We start from the raw sequence: 15,626 nt of genomic DNA, 5'->3' as shown, positions 1-15,626 counted from the left end.
CTCAGTCACGTCCTGAAAAACAGGCCTCCTCATAGAGCCATTCAGTAGGAAGTTATCAACTGAACTTACTGGTTACCCAAAGAATATACAAAAATGTTCTATACATTTTTTATCCAGAAATCTGTGGTTCTTTCCTATACATTACAAATAAATGGTGTGATATTTATACATTGAAAGATCTACAGTATAGCAACTACTACAGTGGTCTTCTATATAAAAATATACTTTAATAGAGTGCCAATCGATACAGCAGATTCATAATTCTATCAGAAAGGCCATTTTAGTTTAGAAATACCAAGAGAAGTTTTAATGAGAAACTCAAAAAGAAGACCTATTAGCAATTCATTCAGCCAGAGGTGATATGACATTAACACATTTAAGGAAGAAAAATGCATTTCTAGGTCTTCCGTGAATCCTGGATGAGACTGTAAGGTGAAGAAAGACTGGTCTTTCCTCTACATAACTGTAACAGATTCATTCTCCTCTTACGCCTTTACATGGAAATCACAGTTAAGCTGTAAATTTTAAAGAAAATACCCTAGAAGAGAAAGGCCCTTTATGAGGTGAAGAGTTAAAAAATCAGTAGAAAAAATATATGCCTGTTGATAGCATTTTGGGTTCAAACGCTTCCTATTTTGCAAAGGGATAGCACAGTCCCTCCAAAATGAAAAAAGATACACTTTAATCAGCTGATTATTATTAATGTTGCCTCTAGATTGGAATCCTCAAAAAAGGAGTTAAGGGATTAAGCCCAGTGGACTCCGAACAGCACTGTCAGAAATAAATGCTCTATGTCTATTGACATGATAGCTACATCTCCTTTGATTTCAATTTACTCGGAGATCAGAAGAATGGAAATGAAGGCATCTAGAAATGTCTTTCATGCATTAGAAAAGCATCCCAGAATGAAAACCAGTTTCTGTACCATGGCCTGTAGCTGCAAAAAGGCCTGTGAGCAGGTCAATCTGTGAAAAATAAGTTCTTTGGTCAGCACAGGTTTAAAATATAATTTTTGTTGATCTTGTCTGCTGTTGAGTGAGTTTGCTTTTGTGTTCGCCTTCTAGATTTGGATTTACATGTATGACTGCCAAAGTTTTCTTGCCAGATGAAGCCTGGGAAAGGGATTGTTTTTTCTTTTGGTGTAGTAGGTGGTTGTAATGTCATCTGTAAGTCTTTGCTACAAGACACTGCCAGGATAGGAGAGAAAAGCTAGAGGTCTTATTCTGCTGTCTCAAACTCCAGTATGTTAACATTTGAAGACGTTAACGTTTGAAGATGTTTCACCGGCCATGTTCTTAGAGATTCTGAAAATGCAAACAGAAATTATCTAGAAGTATTGATGGGGATTGATGATAGAGCTGGAAGGAAGCAATTAATAAGAAGTCTTAGATCCTGCAGAATCCTTCCTTTCAGGGAAACACAATGGCATGTGCTGAATCCAAGACCACTTTAGATACTAGCAAACTTTTGTGTAAGTTGAACCACAAATTATTCCCTAGGTCTAGTGACTGGGAAGACCCCATATATACCGGACACTACTGAACCCCCTTAAAACCTGCTTTTAGGACCATGTCCTTCAAACATGGTCTTAGGCAAAAAATAGAAGGTAGCTCATGTGTGTGTCTGTCTCTAGTACAATCTTTAGTTGAGGGAGATAATATTTAGGAATCTTAAGAAGTTCAAAACTCAATACAGTTCTAGAGAAGAATCCAGGGCTTATGGAGAAGTGAAGGAAGTACTATTTATATTATCTTTACCACTCTAAACAGCAAAAAACTAGTTATAAAGTCACAAAGGTCTGTCCTATTCATCACCTATTACAGTGCAACTGAATTTGGTCTTCACCAGCAAGGTCTCTCAGGCCTTTGTGTCTATAGACACAGCTCAAGGAAGAGAGAAACTACCAGTAGCGGAACCTGATCAGAGTCAGAGATCTCTTGAGAAATTTTCAGCCCATACAAGTCCATTGGACCAAATGGGATATATCTTAGCGCGCTGAGACAACCGGCTTATGAAACTGTGAGGTCACTCTCCATTATCTTCAAAAAGTCATGGAGATCAGGAGAGGTCTCCAATGCCTGGAGAAAGGCATGATCATCATCAAAAAAGGCAGGCTGGTCAGCCTCACTTCAGTCCCTGGGAAAATCATGCAGTAAGTCCTCTTACAGCCATTTGTGGGCACACACAGAGGAGGAAAAAAGCCATTGGGAACAATCAGCATGAATTTACCAAGGATAAAAACAGCCTCAACAACCTAATTGCCTTTTATGATAAAATGACTGGATTTATGAATGAAGGGAGAGCAGTGGATGTCATTTACCTGGGCTTTAGCAAGGCTTTTGACATCATGTCTCCCACAGCATCCTTGTATCCAAGCTGTGATATTAGAGCCTAGGTAGATGAATTACTAGATGATGAAAATCTGGATGATCAGGCTTAGAGGACAGTGGTAGGCTTTGGGGGACTAATAGCGGCCTTCCAATACCTAAGAAGAGGTTGACAAAAAGATGGAGCCAAGCACATTACTGAGGTATGTAGCAGAAAAACAGGAGACGATAGTCATAAACAAACAGGAGATGTTCTGACTGGGGTAAAAGGAAAAAAATTCAATGTGAAGATAATTAAGCATTGGAACAGGCTGCCCAGAGAAGCTATGGAATCTCTGTCCTTGGAGAACTGGAAAAAAAGACATAATCAACCCTATGTGAATTCTGTACTGATGCTGCTTTGAGCAGGCAGTTTAGATGACCTCCTAAAATCCCCTATAACCTGAAGGATTCAATGATTCAATGAGTAAATAAAAATCTCCTTGTTCCTGCACTCATTCATACCTATACTCACACAGAGGAAACTCAAGAGTTAATTCATCTAATTGCAATAAAAACCCTAAAATATTTACAGCAAGCATTTCAATTGTCTCGAATAATCCAAATTCTACAGAGACAAAGAGAAATATAAATTTAGAAAGCAATACTTACTGGTACTTGTTGGCTCAGGAAACCCAACACTCTGGCCGTTCCAACTCTTGTTTTCTCCAAGCTGAAACAGGTAGAAAAAGACAAATAAGTAAAGGGCAAATTACTCCTTAAACAGAACATTCATGTTTATAAATTTAGTTGAAAGATTCTAAAAAGGATGACTTGGGATTGCCACATCAGCTCACAAAACTTTGCTAACATATCTTAATTTTTGTCTAAAATAGGTTATTTGAGGAATGCACCCTTCATAAATAAACATTACAACTATTGCCTAACACTGAAACATAAATGTTTCCCCAAGGATTAGGCTCAACTCAATGTTACCAAATCAGACTTAAAATCAAATGTTTTAAGCAGCTCTCAACCGAAAACATACACAGACAACAGAGAAATTACATTCTAAAGCAAGAAGATCCTAATATCTGCCTATGAAAGAATGCATAAACACTACAAAGTACGTTGGGTGTAATTAAAAATATTTACTTGCTAGGAATCCATTTAATTACTGAAGTGGAAGCCAAAAAAGCTTGCAATTTTCAATTATTTTAATATATAGACTTTTTTTGAGGAAGCTAATTGTCTTCAAATTAATTTTATTATGTTTAACACTGGATATTACTCTGATACAGAAAAGGGAAGCAATTAACACAGAAGTTCAAAATAAGGACACTCCTGAAGTCTACACTGTAAATAAGATGGCAGTGTTCTAGATTTACATGTAAAAGTGGATAAACAAGTCCAAGCTTCCTCATGAACTAGGAGCTATTGACAACCAGCTCGATGAATGTGAAACAAATGATCCTTTTCAGATTTCACTGGGATTTTGTATGCAAACAGAAAAACTCGCAGCAAAGCAGTCTATATGCCGTGACAAAGTTGTAATCATTTGCTCTGGAAGACAGGGTTGATTGGAGAGCAGAAGAGATGTGAAGGAGGATCAGCTGGCTGAAATCTGCCTCTGCATCTCTGAGGTTGCATTAAGGCTGTTTAGATTACTATCATGTTGTAATGCAGACTACTAGATGATATGTTTTCCTTGGGAAAGAGAAGGGAAGAGCTCGCTATGCAAAGCAGCTATTCCAATGATTGTTTCCCTGCCTTTCCTCATCATGTACACCCCAATGTGCTGACAGCCTAGGCAACGCACAATAAAAATGGGAAATATTTAGTGGAAAGGGAGAATAGGTATTAGAGCTGGCTCTCAAGCTGGTCACCCTCCTCCATGCACTTTAGTTTCACATAACTCCTTTTATTTGTATTATGAAGTAGATAATATGTATATTGGAAAACATGGAAGACAACAGTCTTTCAAATGAATAAGCAATATGAAATCTATAAATATGTTTGTATTTATTGCTGTCTGTTACAACAGCATGGTTTTGTCAGGAATCCATACTGTGCATCCGTAACATGATAGGAAAATCAGCACGAGCACGCTGCTACAATATGAGAACATTTCCAACTCTCTTCAGTCCTCTCTTTTTACTGTTTATTAACTTGATCATGATGGGGAATTTAACAAGAATTCACGTATCAGTAAGTTATCCTTAGTGCTGCTGTCTCACATGCATGAAATCTTCTCTGATTTTCTTCTCTCAAAGACAATAAAAGTGGCAAGAAGAAATGAAAAGATGGAAACATGAAAAAATGAAGACATTACAACTATCCAGTCGCATCCATAGAGCTAAAATTCTGATAGCTGCAAAAAATCTCCCAGGGCACTTTCAAATTGCTCTCCTCAGGGCTCTGCACAACCATTACTGATTTCTTCCAGGAATTGGATTACCTCAGAAAAGAGCAGAGCCTTTACTTTTTTACGTTACCTTGATTACCTGTTTACCTGTGCTGCCATCAGCACCATGCATGGCTCTTGTAACACTCTTAGGTCTTCATTAAAACAATGAATACATTTTATGTACTGGGGTTAAGGAAAAAACACTGAATTTGGTTTTGTTTTTTTTTTTAAGGGAGGAGAAAGGGGATGAAAGGACTCAGGGACGAGGGGGGCAGGGGAAAGAGAAGTTGCCTTTTTTGAAAGTATCAAAAACAACACAAGTGAAAATTGTCCATTTAAATGCCAACCTGATACGTCAGCTAATCTACATTGGGCCCCATTTGGATTCAAAGACAGAAACAAGTGTCTTCTAATGGTACATGCTTATTGTGCAATTTATATGGAAGGAATTTTGCAATGCTCAAATTGGTAGAGATGTAAGGGCTATTTTCCCTCTTCTGCAGCACAGTTTAGTTTGAGAATTAAAATACTTTCATCTACATAAACTAACTTGTGTATCTGCTTTAAATATGTTCAGTCTGTTATATGCAGAAGATAAAGCCAGATGTTCTAGATATTTTATGTCCTTAACCCCAACAAAGCTATAAAAACTTCGTTCTATGATCTTGAATACTCCCACTACATAAAAATTGAGTAGTTCACATTTTTTGGATACAGTATCATGTTTGCTCATTGTGTTCAGAATAATATTAGGCCATTGTATGCTAGTCTATCAATTCTAAGATACCTACGTCTGCAAGTATGTAATTAAACCTGTTTTTTTAAAGACAATGCACTTGTAAGCAATAGTTTAATAAACGTAGGGAAATGAAGCAGCAGAGCCTCTTTTTAGCCACTCAATTTTTTTTTAAGGATTTCAATGTAACCACAAGTTTCCACTGTATAGAGCTCTCCAAAGCAACTATGTTGTGGGCTGAATTTTTTCAGGCTTTATCTCTGAAAATTACTGCGTAAAAATAGTTCAGCCAATTTGAAATCATAGAATGAAAACCTATGTTTTCCTATTAGAAAAAAAAAGTTGACTTTTCTGTTTTGCTTTGTTTTTGAAAAAGCCCTTTGACTAACTTGGCAGTGAAGAAAAAGTTGAAACTGGTAGAAAGTATCTTCTACAGCTGAAAAGTCTCAGCATTCTGGTGAAAATGAATTATCATTTGACTCTGTCATAAGCCTTTTCTAAAATGGCTATGACTCCACAGTGTGTTCTCACGAGGAACACCATCTAGCCTCCAAGTACTCTATTTAGAGTACTGCACACTTGTATATGACTAAGATATATAGTGAAGAACGTAGTGAAGGTGAGTGTGAATAGCATACATAGCGCTGCTCCTCTCAAAGGAGAGAGAAACAGAAGGAGGTGGAGCCAAGTAACCAGTATGGTATTTATCTTTTCCTGGAGAGGAGAAAACAGAACAGAGTATCTTCCTTTTTTTTTTTTTTTTTTTTTTTTTTAAGAAAAAGAAAGGGTGTTTCAGAAGAGATATATAGATATATACTATATTCAGATTTATCATGTGGTCCCTAGAAAAGCCCAGCAGAATATTCTGTTGACCCGAGCTAGCTAGTGCAGCCACAGCAAACGCTTAAGCCATGATTAAAATACATACATGCAGTGCCTCTACATAAAACAGCAGCTGTTCAGAGTCCACAGCTTAGCCAAATACCTTACCAAATATCTTTTCAGGATACAAAAGGCAAAACCTTAACATCCAATTTTGGTTACAAAACCTTCCATCAATAAACTCAAGACAGGAGAGGAGTGCTAAGTTGCACATCACTAACATGGAAATACATACCTGCAACGCATACAAATTTAAAATGTAATTCCTTCTCCACAAAAAAAAATAAAAAAGACACACATTTTCTTTCTCAGTCATCAAACCTGAAAAGGCCATTATTTTTCTGGAATGCTTTTAGTGCATACGCAATGGGAAGACAAACATTGACTACAATGACTACTTCATGTATGAAAATTAATAACATCATTCCTCTCAGTCCTCTCATGGATGCCTAAAATGGAATAAAAGCAAGAGGCACGTTCATCCTGATTTGTAAGTAGAAATAGGCGCACACATCACATGTATACTTTTGTACACACACACTATCCTCTGGAACTACATTTCTGTTCTTAATTACTCTTACAGGAGGAGAGGCTGCACTTACTACTAAACTGTAGCTATAGAGCTGTAGTTAAACGAAGGCTGATCTCTGACAAGCAACCTCCTAAAACAGTGCACAAGTTTAAGCTTCTGTTCTTACTACGTGATTAGCTGACACAGCTAAGAAATCTAGACAAGGGTAAAATGTGGGCATCATAACAACTGGTTCTCACCTTTTCTGGCTGGTCTTGAAGAGGAGTAGAGGCTTTGTAACCCAGCTGTAGCAACATTGCTTCTGCTGCATTTCTTTTAGCTATTTTCTTGTTTGGGCCTGTTCCAGTAGTAATCTCATTGCCTACTTTTACCTTAAAAAGAAAACATTGATCATAAAGCAGAAAGGGACTACAATACTGCTTCACACAGAGAAGCTTGTTTAGATTTTTCAGAAGGTCCCCAAACTCGTACCAAAGAGCTCCATTTTTCTCTATCTCAGTGTACACACAGTTGTCTCTCTCTTTCACCAGCCTCTGTGCCAATTGCTGAACATCTCCCCCACTCTTCCTCCTCCCTTTTTCTTAACGCGGGAAGCACTACAGGATCTGGACTTCCTCGTCCTTGTAGGAGTGTTGCCTGCAGCAGCTCCCCAACATCATCAGGACAGTATCCAGAACAACGGAGAGACAAACAATAACCTGGAGATTTAAATGAGAGTGGTTCCTAAAGAAAGATGAAAACCATGTTCACATTCCCCCCACTTTGTCACATTGCAAGGAACACGGGGGCTGGGGCTGCGTTCTTCTTCCGCACTTACACCTGACAAGCTTTTATCAAAATAGTCTTTGGAAAGAAGGCTTCTCGTTGGACCTATGGTCTGTACTGCACAACGGGTTTCTGACAAACAAGATGCCTTTCATAAAACTAGGAGAAATTAAAACCTCAAAATAAAGACAAATTATAGACAATGGATATCCACAAAGAGTAAGGCTCTAACTTATTCCTTGGCTTTGGTACTATTCTTAAACTCCTGAAGCTGTATGTGTCTGGTTTGTGGTATCAGCACTGTCATTGCTATTCACTTATGCAATATTCATACCTCTTTGATAGCTATATTTCACTCTGTCCATTAAGCCATTTTATTTGCCAAATTTTCTCTTAAAATAGTGTATGGTTTCAAAAGTGTATTAAAAAAAGGAAACCAAAATAAAATAAAAATAAAAATAGCCAAGGTGATCTGAGTAAAAGAAACCTTAGAGGTCAAAGACCTGAAACAGTCTGGAAGGAGCTTTAAAAAAATTGTAAAAACAGGCATATAAATGTTAAATAAATAATAAATGTTATTTAGTAATTTATTCAATTAGTTATTCAATAATTATTCACTTTCCTCAAATTATCATGTATATATTTTCCTAAAAGTTTTATTTTTCTTTACTCAAATACCTATTAATTCTAAATACAGAGAAGAGGTTGTAAATAAATAATAATGATCATGAATATCCCTTCAAAGTACATACATAATTAAACAAAAAGATTTGACTACCTAAGACAGAAATATTAATAATCTTGAAATAAAAACCTTATCTTCTATGCAGTTTTGCAATCACAATTAGAAAATAGCCAATATGCTACAAGTTTATATGCAATAAAATTGAGGGACTTTAATGGGACAAGACAAAATGATAATTTATAGCATAGCTCACAATAAATCAATGTGCTGCTATTTCTCAGACCTGTAAAACTGGTTTAGCTATTATTATAACCTCTATCAAGGATTAAAGGTCTGACTACAAAGAGAAAGAGCTTTCTGAAATTAACTTTGGGAACAGAACACCAACTAATGTCATCAGAGGTTTTCTTCTGTTTATCTAGTGGTCAGGACAAGTAATTGGATCTATTTCATCACATCTAAACTTGCTCTTTGTGTGACAGATAAAAATGAACATATTATCTCTGGATATTTTACTTCCACATTCAATTAAATTAAATGAAAACATTGTTTAAGTAGTTTATACAAAGGTTTTTTATTCTGATAAGGTTTTTTGCATGTCATAATGAATCCACTGAGACTTCCTGAAGACGGGAGAAACAGCAGCATGATTTTAGTGTGAAAATATCACAAAAGGGTAAAAAAGGGGCTACGGTGTTTAAAAGTATACATAATAAAGCAACTGCTCTATGGAATTTCTTTGACTCTTTCTTTCACAAGTTGTCTTAGACAATGGAATCTTCTATGTATTCACTGCTTTTAAGATTTTTTTTTTTTTTTTAATTCAAACCAAAGATTTTGCCATTATTGAGACTGCTCCAATGGAAAACCAAACTCTCAGCCCATCTTTCTAATACCAGACCACGTTATACAGTCCTCTTCTGACGCCTCACACAACCATCTCTAACTGTGGACACTCCCACAGGGGTCTGAGCAAGGGAAAAGGGATGGTCTGTGACAGGATCACTCTTTTTCAAATACTCTCACATAAAAAGTTGGAAATCCAAGTTTATACTCATAAATCAGATTCTGCAACAAAAGGAACCTAGTATCTTCTTTTGCTTTGGAGAGAAAAATAATAAATCATCAAGAAAGACCACTGAGGTCCACGGAAATGAAGATTGCTAGCCTATCTTGATTGACATGAAGGAGGGACTTAAATCTTTAAGTGAAAACATAACTAATTTTCTGGAGGAGGAAGTGCTGGAACATCATAAATTCTGCTTGTGATCAGAAGTGACATTTTGGTGTAGTTTGTAGACAACAAGTCAGAACGTGTTCAGGTATGCTGTTCTGAATTGTTCCGGCACAAAATTACCCGAGTGTAATTCAAAGAAAAAATATCCTTCCTGTTCCTAATCTTTCTTAACCTGCTGTTGTGCTATCTAACAAAATGTCACAGTTAATTATTAAGTCTTTGTGAATGTTCTTAATTTAAAAATTAAAGAAACCTTAATCATCTGCTGTTCCTGTATTAGGTCCAGAGCCTTTAACTGGACAGGCTAAAACACGTGATGGAAGGCTTTTTTTTGTGGTATTTCAGATAGGAAGAAAGCCACAAAGAAACTGAAAATCTGAAAAGAGTTGTTACAAGATTTACAACATTATTTTTTAAAACCAAAATGGTTGGTAATATGGAGATATTCGTATCCATATTTCAAAATACTTGTTTGTATTGCAATCCTCTGACCAAGAATAGCAAAAAAAAAAAAAATTTTTCAAAAAGACATAAATCATGAACTATCAGGGATAAACACAAAAACCATGAGGTGAAATAAAAATAAGAAGAGTACAAAAAATGCAAAATCACTACAAGAAAAGCATCTAGAAGGTACATAACATAATTGCCATTTGTTTCACCAGGAGAAAGAAGGAAGTTCAAAACGGCTTTCTGATACTGTATTTCATACTCTTCTTGTATAACTGACCGTAAAGCAAAGAGCTAAACACAGAGGGATCCACTTCATATCATGCCACCATTTTGCTTGAGTTTGAACATAATATAACATAACAAGGGCATTATCTCTAACGTGACAGCAGATAATACCTGCATAACAAACTCTCGACGGCGAGGCATTCCTCTCTCTGAAAGAAGAACATACTCTGGCTCCTTCTCCTTTTTGGCCTGTTGGATCTGAGCCAGACGACTGATGGGATTCATTCCTTGACCATATTCTGGCCCAGTCTAAAACAGGTTTTAAAAAAAAGAACCATTATTTCAGCATATATCCATACAACTATTATGTTGCTTCAATAAAAAAATTGCTATGGTTACCTCTTCTTTAATACTCCTTTGAGAGAATAAGAAGTAAATTTCTTCCCATTTTCTGATCATGACACAGAAGATAAGAATCCTCAAGCACAAAACTGCGTCAAATAATATGCACCTATTGTCTACCACTGTTGCAGGTAGTGTGCATACCTAGCATCTGTAAGCTACTAATACCCTCATCTATCTAGGGAGGTCCTATGGGATGGATGAAAATTAGCAGATTCATCAATCAGTTATATTTCACTGCCCTACTTTTATGACCCTTCCCCCTAACGCCTTAAAATAGGTTGCTACAATGCTGGAACACGCAGTACACTAAGAACAGGTGGGATTTACATGGGGACAAAAAAGATTTGCCATGTAACACAGAAGCTGCCTCTCTCAGCCTTCCGTCTCAGTACTCCTGCCTTTCATCCTACAATGCAACTGAAGGTGTGGAAGGTTTACGCTGTTTGTGTGTCATAGGTATTCACCCTCAAAATACTTTTATGTAGTGAAGCTAGAAAAGACAAAGAGGAATATCTCCAATAGCTAGAAGTGTTGCAAATTGTGAGCCACCCACAAAGTATTTTAAATGCTTAACAGACAATAATCCTCACAATAATATGTCAAAATGTATGGTTGGTGGGGGAATTGATCTGATGGGGGGAAAACAAAAGGACTGAGAGACTGGTCTGTCCAAGATTACACAGACAGGTGAAAGCCTACAGTCCTTACAAACTACCTAGTTCTGAAATCCTTTTAATACATTATTACTCACATGGCAAATGCTCTCTCAAAGCAAACAGCTATAAAAATATTTGTTTGTAGATTTTAAGGAGAAGAAATTAAGACCCAAAAATATTTATCTGAAGTCATATTTAACTGATTTGTATACCATAACATAAAGAATGAACTTGCAAATGTTAATGGCATTTGAATGTAGAATTGTTTTTATGTTATTGAGATATTTCCTTTTCGTGAAGCCATTTGAAGGTAAGAGAAGATCAGCAGCCATGTTTGTTTGAGCTTCTCAAACAAGAACAAACAAGTGATGCAGAACCTAAAGAGATGATCAGCAGCTGAAGGCAAAGACCAGAGAGGGATATTACATGAAGAAAGCTGTGCAGCAGATCCTTCACAGCGTAACTGCTGAAGTTGTTAGAGAAGATGTAGGTGAAAGAATTAAGACAATGTCATGCACAAGGGCAGCTGTGTGGGCAAGGAGCCAGGCAGAGACAAAATGCAGAGCAGGCTAAATAAAGTGCAGGCCGTAAGATATATCCTCATAAATATATATACAAATAAAAAGAAGTTATTGTTGTCACTTTTTTTTGATGCTCAAAACACGTGCAGGTTAAATTGAAAGAAATGGGTACACTGAAAGCATTTCAGAAGTTTGGATATTCAAAAAATAAAAACCTTATACATATCCAGGTTATTTTGACTATTAACATCTCTTTCTAACATGGCCAACTTTGGAATATTCAATTTAAGATTGCAATATAAACGTTATACAGTAATATAAGAGATTTTTACATTATTGAACCCTTAGCATCTTTCTTGAGAAAAACTTTCCAAAATGAGACAGCCAGAGCCAACAGCCTTTTCATATCTTGCAGCTTTAAAGCTGCATTAATGCTGATGGCTTTCCATGAAATTATTTTTTATGCTAATTTTTTCCTAGAAGTTTTTGAGAATTAAATCCCCAGAATTTCAGTAGGAGCTGGGTATCTAATTAACCTAGGGTTTTTTTGAAAAATCACTCATTCTGTTTTGAAGGCAAATGAAAAGAGGATGATGAGGTAAGTCCTTTGTACATTTTCCAAAGCCAGTTTTGCACTCTCCAAAGTATTTGCTTATTTTAGATGGCTTTTCTGTTGGCTGCTCCTACAGAACTCTGTGCTTGGTGTACCGAGTATACAGATTTCTAATGGTCATACTTTTAGTAAAGTAAGTACTGATTTACTTTTTTTTACAACCTGTCAATGTAACACTCGATGAGGATTGAGTTCAAGCTATACTGGTATAATGCTGTCCAGCCTAACATAATGCAAGCCGTGGACATAACATAATTCAGAAAAATTGAAGATTTTTTTTTTTTAAACTAACAAGAGGCAAATACAGAAAAAGAGATGAAATTTAGGTCCTAAAACTATAATCTGAGGCACAGGTTTTGGACATGAAGGTTTCCTGTTTTCTCCTGCAATTCTAGTCTCAAGGTTCCTGATCTGCATAGTATGGGGCAAAAGTGACTTTGTAACACCAGAGGGAAAGTGAGCAACTCTCCACTATTATTTACACTTACCTAAAATGAGTGTGAAAGGCTATTAATGTGTCCTTATGTATACCTAAAAGACTATCCAACATGCCAGACAATAGAAAATTACGTACAAAGAGTTTAACTACTTCACAAAATAATACTCCTAAAATAAAATGAAATGTAGCAGATTTTGGCCACTTCCAAAGCCTCGTCTTCTGCACTGAACAGATGACAAGTTAATCTGATTAGATGTTCAGTGCTGAGACTAGGTAGTGATGCTTCATAAATATATGGACACTATGTGGCTGCTTTTGTTAGATCATTTGGAAGACTAATTACTTCAGATGACCCTTTGGTTTTGAATGAAATTAGGATGAGTAGACAAATCAGGGCTAGTCATCATAGACTGACTGAGTTGTAAAAATAGCAATAAATCTACTGCCATCAAGAATAAAAGCACCATTTAAGACGCTTGAGCTCACAAGAGTCCAGAGCCTCTAAAGGAAGCCTCATTGGTGCAGCAAGAAGCATATTAATATCCTCTGAGACAGGGCATGATTTAATAGAGGCATGGTTCAAAGTCCCCAAGTCCTCTATGGGCTGGTCTCCAGTCAATTTTCTATCTGTATTTGAGAGCTAAAGAGCATTATCAAACATAGGCACATGAAACAAAAAAAGTATTGTCCTTTGGTGCTTGACAAGTGACACACTAGGCTGAGATGTCAACATACTGTTGGCCTTCTTTCAAATCTTTCAAAAATCAAAACAAATTGAAGCTGAAGCCACAAAACTCCCAAATCTAGCTCCACGAGGGGAGGAAGCTGGACTGTGCACCATTTCCCCATATATATACTATTTCATATGTCTCTCTCTCTCTTCAAGGGGAGGGGGGAAAGACCAGGGAGAGAACCACCAAATATGCTAGTAGGGCCTGCCAGAGGAGATGATGCTAAAAATTCACATGGCTGTACAGACCTGCTTGGAGGTTTTGATCCTTCACTAGACTTGAACCAAGCCCCTGAAGACTTCAGTGATGTGAGCTCAGTTCTTAAGCTGAGCACCTTACAGGCCATTATGTTTGAGAATTTCACAGCGTTCTCAGAATTTAAAAAACTACAGGCGTATTAGCACAGGCAAACAAGTAACAGTATCAACAGAAAATGACAAATAAGCCTTTACTGATTTAAAATCTGAATAACACTTACTTTCTGAGCAAACATTCCTAATTCTGTCAAAGGCGGACACATACCTTCAATATTGTTTTTGGACGTTTTTTAAAGTAAAGTTTTGGCTTTTCAATCACAGGAAGAGGAGGAAGTTTCTTAAGTTCTTGTAGGACAGCCATTGCAGCACGTTTCTTTGAGAGTTTCTTACTGTTGCCTTCTCCTTCTGCAGTGAATTCTCCTACTGTAACTCGTGTAACAAAGCTCTTCATGTGAGGAGGTCCACTTTCTTTAATCACCTTTTAAGCGAAAGTAACATTGAGTCAAATCACTCTACAAGAATATAACTTAGTGTTTGTATCTCTGCAATGTACTTACTAGTAATGCAGTTTTCCTGCTAACCGAAGGCATTAGATGGGTTTTCATAAAATCTGGACAAGTGTTAATGACAGTACCAGATTTGAGGACAGAAAATTAAGGCTAATTAAATAAAGCAAATCTAATCATCATACTCAGTGTTTCACAGAAAATACAGTAGACCTATATTTTCAAAAAGATCTACACAGTAACACAATACACAACAATAATGCATATTTAAACCAAGGCTGCTGTGTTTTTTCCTTGCAAGGTGCTTCACGTACTAAAGAAATTAAATTCATGAAGGTCCACCAGGCTTTGGCTATTTCTTTACATAAAACCTATACAAAACTGTATTTATACGGCATCATTTCAACCTGTTCGTAATTTTTTTCTACTACCATTAAACGTAGGATGTTCATGCATGGTCCCAAACTTCAGCCTTAAAGGTCCATATTTTTACGCTGTCCTAGCTGCCAGCAGCATGCCTGCTTTCAACTCTTACCTTGCCAGAATACACAACTCAGAGCGGTATCCTGTACATTTGAAAGGCTGCCACAGTCTTGCCTCCATGACTCTCAGCTGTCCCTCCCAACAGAACCAAAAGGAATTATCAAAAGAGCCACCATGACTGACACAAAAGCCAATCAGCTCTGAAAAGTTTCATTTATTCATTCTCTTCCAAACATATTCAGGATGACAATGAGAAAACGCATTTGAAGTATATCTCCAATATTAGGAGTTACAATAATATGGAAAAAACCGAAGTTCTGAATGCTGTACCTTCCTTTAGCTTTTTTTCTGTCTTCATTTTTCCACACACGTCTCCTTTTAGGAGGCTATACTGTTGGGATGCATTCACCAACAAATCACAGCACTGCAAGTGCTAAGATAGCCACCTCTTCACGTATGCACCATTTACTGGTCTGGACAATGTCTATGAGGAATTAGAGACCTCATTTGGGAAAAGGTTCAGTTATTTTCTTTGATGGGCGGAAGCAGCTACCTAAGTTAATCTTTGTTACATGTAATGTGTATAAGGAGACATTAGAGCATTGACAGGCACCTCTTTGTATTATCTTCAAAATCAATACAAATAGGTATTTTTTCAGTAGGTGCAATTACATCAAACCATTTGTTGAAGAAGTATAATGCCTGAGTGCAAGGGAACTGAGGTAAAGGTGCTAGGGACTTCTTGGTGTAATAACTATAGTTTTAATGGGCTGAAACCTTCAACCTT

At 36.8% G+C, this 15,626-nt stretch overlaps 1 protein-coding gene across 1 annotated transcript in view; it reads right to left on the bottom strand.

Annotated features, from left to right (window-relative positions):
* The window catches only part of STAU2 (staufen double-stranded RNA binding protein 2), a 72,207-nt gene that overhangs the window by 11,845 nt on the left and 44,736 nt on the right, over positions 1–15,626 (bottom strand). The window contains exons 7-10 of the mRNA XM_009581065.1: positions 14,116–14,328; positions 10,400–10,537; positions 7,103–7,234; positions 2,979–3,039 (exon numbers count right to left, since the gene is read on the bottom strand). Of these exons, the coding sequence (XP_009579360.1) occupies positions 2,979–3,039; positions 7,103–7,234; positions 10,400–10,537; positions 14,116–14,328 (544 nt within the window). The remainder of the gene's footprint in view (positions 1–2,978; positions 3,040–7,102; positions 7,235–10,399; positions 10,538–14,115; positions 14,329–15,626) is intronic.

Source organism: Fulmarus glacialis, unplaced genomic scaffold (genome assembly GCF_000690835.1).
Source record: "Fulmarus glacialis isolate BGI_N327 unplaced genomic scaffold, ASM69083v1 scaffold10827, whole genome shotgun sequence".
NCBI lineage: Eukaryota > Metazoa > Chordata > Aves > Procellariiformes > Procellariidae > Fulmarus > Fulmarus glacialis.
Note: the sequence above shows the minus strand (reverse complement) of the source record. Positions and strands in the feature narration are given on the sequence as shown.